We start from the raw sequence: 2,500 nt of genomic DNA, 5'->3' as shown, positions 1-2,500 counted from the left end.
CTGTATTCTTTACACCCCCTAGCATCTTTCTATACACTCCATTCTCTATTCTCTGCAACTTTTCTATTTCAGTTTCCGTTAAGTTAATTACATTTGTTCCATATAATATAGAAGGTAGCGCTACACTTTTCCAGTATGTTTTCCCTATCAGTATTTTATTACAACTTTTTTCTATGATTGAATATGTAAGATTAGCTAGCTTTTGCGCCTTAACTATCATTTCACTTTTCTGTGTTTTGATCATATTCCTACTATCATCTACCCTGATACCTAGGTATTTAATATTGCTTACTACTCTTATTCCCTCTATGTTATCTGGTTTCTCCTTCATATTATATATAAATACACTACTTTTGTCTCTATCTATGTCTAAACCACACTGCTTTCCTATATCTATCAGCACCCTCTATATTCTCAGCAAGCACTAGGACATCATCAGCAAAGAATAATACTACTAGCTTTATAATATCATTTTTAAAACCATTACCTTCCTTTTCTACTTGTTTTATAATCTGATAAGTAATTAATTTGAATAATGTTGTGGAGCCAGTACAGCCTTGCCTTATTCCGCTACTTGAGCTCAATTTTTGTTCTACTCTTTCCACTATGTCTAACATAGTATAGTCTCTCCCATATATACTTCAGCTATAGAGTTTATTATACTAGTATGTACTTTATATTGCTTTAATGTTTCTATCAGTGCTTCCATTTTTATGGCATCAAAAGCCTTTTTGAAATCTAAAGAGGCAACTATGAGTTTTTTCTTATTTTTGAAAGTTTCTTCGACCATGTACTGTGAGATGAATATATTATCCTCAACCCTTCCCCCCTCAGTAAATCCCGCTTGACTATCCTCTATGGCATTATTACTTTCTAGGTGTCCTTCTATTTCATCCTTGATAAAAGCCATGTATATCTTATATGATACATTTGTGAGTGCTATTGATCTCAATTCCTTTGCTGTTGGTTTGTTCTTCTTTTTTAACATTTTTGTTCTGGATTCTTTCCAGCTTTTGGGTTTTTCTTTACTGACTAGTTCCTCTTTGTAGCAGTTCACTAGCGTATTCTTACATATATCACTTATCATCATCGCTTTGTAATAGTCTGGTTTTAGTCCATCTGGCCCAGCTGCTTTACCTTTCTTTAGGCGTTTTAGGCATTTTTCTAATTTACCTTTATTCATTTCAGCGGCACAGGCGATGGGAAAATTTAGTAGGCAATGCGCATGTCGGTGTTTATCGCATAATTGGTGAGTTTCAAAAAGAGCAGCAGCAAGTAATGAATGAATGTGAACGCATTCTGAAAGGCGAGTCTTGTCCAAAAAGAAAAAAATGTGTTATCCGTCGTGAAGGAAGGATACAAAATACAGTTAACGATCGTGAAAACCAACCAGATCTTATGAACTATCTTTGGGCTATTTGAGAGAGAGAGAGAGAGAGAGAGAGAGAGAGAGAGAGAGAGAGAGAGAGAGATTTCGAATGATTTTTAATTACCCAAAACTATTTCTCAATTTATTTCAATTACACAGAGAACGAGATAAACTGCTAAATATACTAACTGATTGCTAACTTACTTGCAAAGGTTCAAAGTTGGAGCAAATGTTTTTATGTTGACCAGGCTGACATGAGTCTTTTTATAGTTTATATATGACGTATCTGCTTTTCACGTTGTTAATAGTTTATATAGGACATATCTGTTTTGGCATTGTTACTGTTTTTAGAATGATTTATTGTTAATTTATTCTCATCATTTATTTATTTCCTTATTTCCTTTCCTCACTGGGCTATTTTTCCCTATTGGAGCCCTTGGGCTTATAGCATCTTTATTTTCCAACAAGGGTTGTAGCTTGGCTAGTAATAATAATAATAAAAATAATAATATTATAATAAGATACCCTATTTTACATCATTGCGTTATCATGTTCGCAATTCAATACAATTTTCATGATGGTGATTGGGTCATTTCTGAATATATATGGTCGTCAGGTGGGCGGAAAAGCAAAGACTTTTCTGTGGTTAATGAAACAGAAAAATAATTAATATAATTTATTACAAATAGTTCCTTTTATATATATACAAAACAAATTTTTAAAATACTAAGAATGAATATTCCTATGAAAACTTAAAATGAAACTTTGATCCTTTCTATGAAGCCCCATTAAAGAGCTGTTGATCAGTCTCCATCAGGCCAAGGGCCACACCTTGGCGCCATCTCATGAGAACAGAGATTTGTTGTTGGAGTCGAGCGTTTATTTCCTCTTTTTGTTTCTTCTGCATCTTGATGTTTTCAAGGTCACGGAGACACTGTTCCTTCTCTCGTTGTAGCTGCCGCAGCTCATCTTGCAGTCGATTATTTTCTCCATCGATGGCGTTGGCTTTCTTGGTTATCTCCTGAAGACGACCGTCTCTCTCTTGCAGCAACGCATTCTGATCCCGGAGTCTGGTGTCTTTTTCTTGAAGCTGGCATTCCAGATTTTGCTTCGCTTGAGAAAAGAATCTTA

The 2,500-nt window shown here is 34.7% G+C and overlaps 2 protein-coding genes across 4 annotated transcripts in view; both read right to left on the bottom strand.

Moving 5' to 3' along the window:
- LOC137655847 (octopamine receptor beta-2R-like) overlaps positions 1-2,500 on the bottom strand; it is a 605,153-nt gene that overhangs the window by 144,449 nt on the left and 458,204 nt on the right. The window lies entirely within an intron of this gene.
- LOC137655542 (myosin heavy chain, clone 203-like) overlaps positions 2,145-2,500 on the bottom strand; it is a 3,222-nt gene continuing 2,866 nt past the window's right edge. The window contains exon 2 of the mRNA XM_068389439.1: positions 2,145-2,500. This exon is cut by the window's right edge and continues 774 nt beyond it. Within this exon, the coding sequence (XP_068245540.1) occupies positions 2,145-2,500 (356 nt within the window).

This window comes from Palaemon carinicauda, chromosome 16 (genome assembly GCF_036898095.1).
Source record: "Palaemon carinicauda isolate YSFRI2023 chromosome 16, ASM3689809v2, whole genome shotgun sequence".
NCBI lineage: Eukaryota > Metazoa > Arthropoda > Malacostraca > Decapoda > Palaemonidae > Palaemon > Palaemon carinicauda.
The sequence above is the reverse complement of the archived record's forward strand: the minus strand, read 5'-3'. Positions and strand labels throughout refer to the sequence as shown.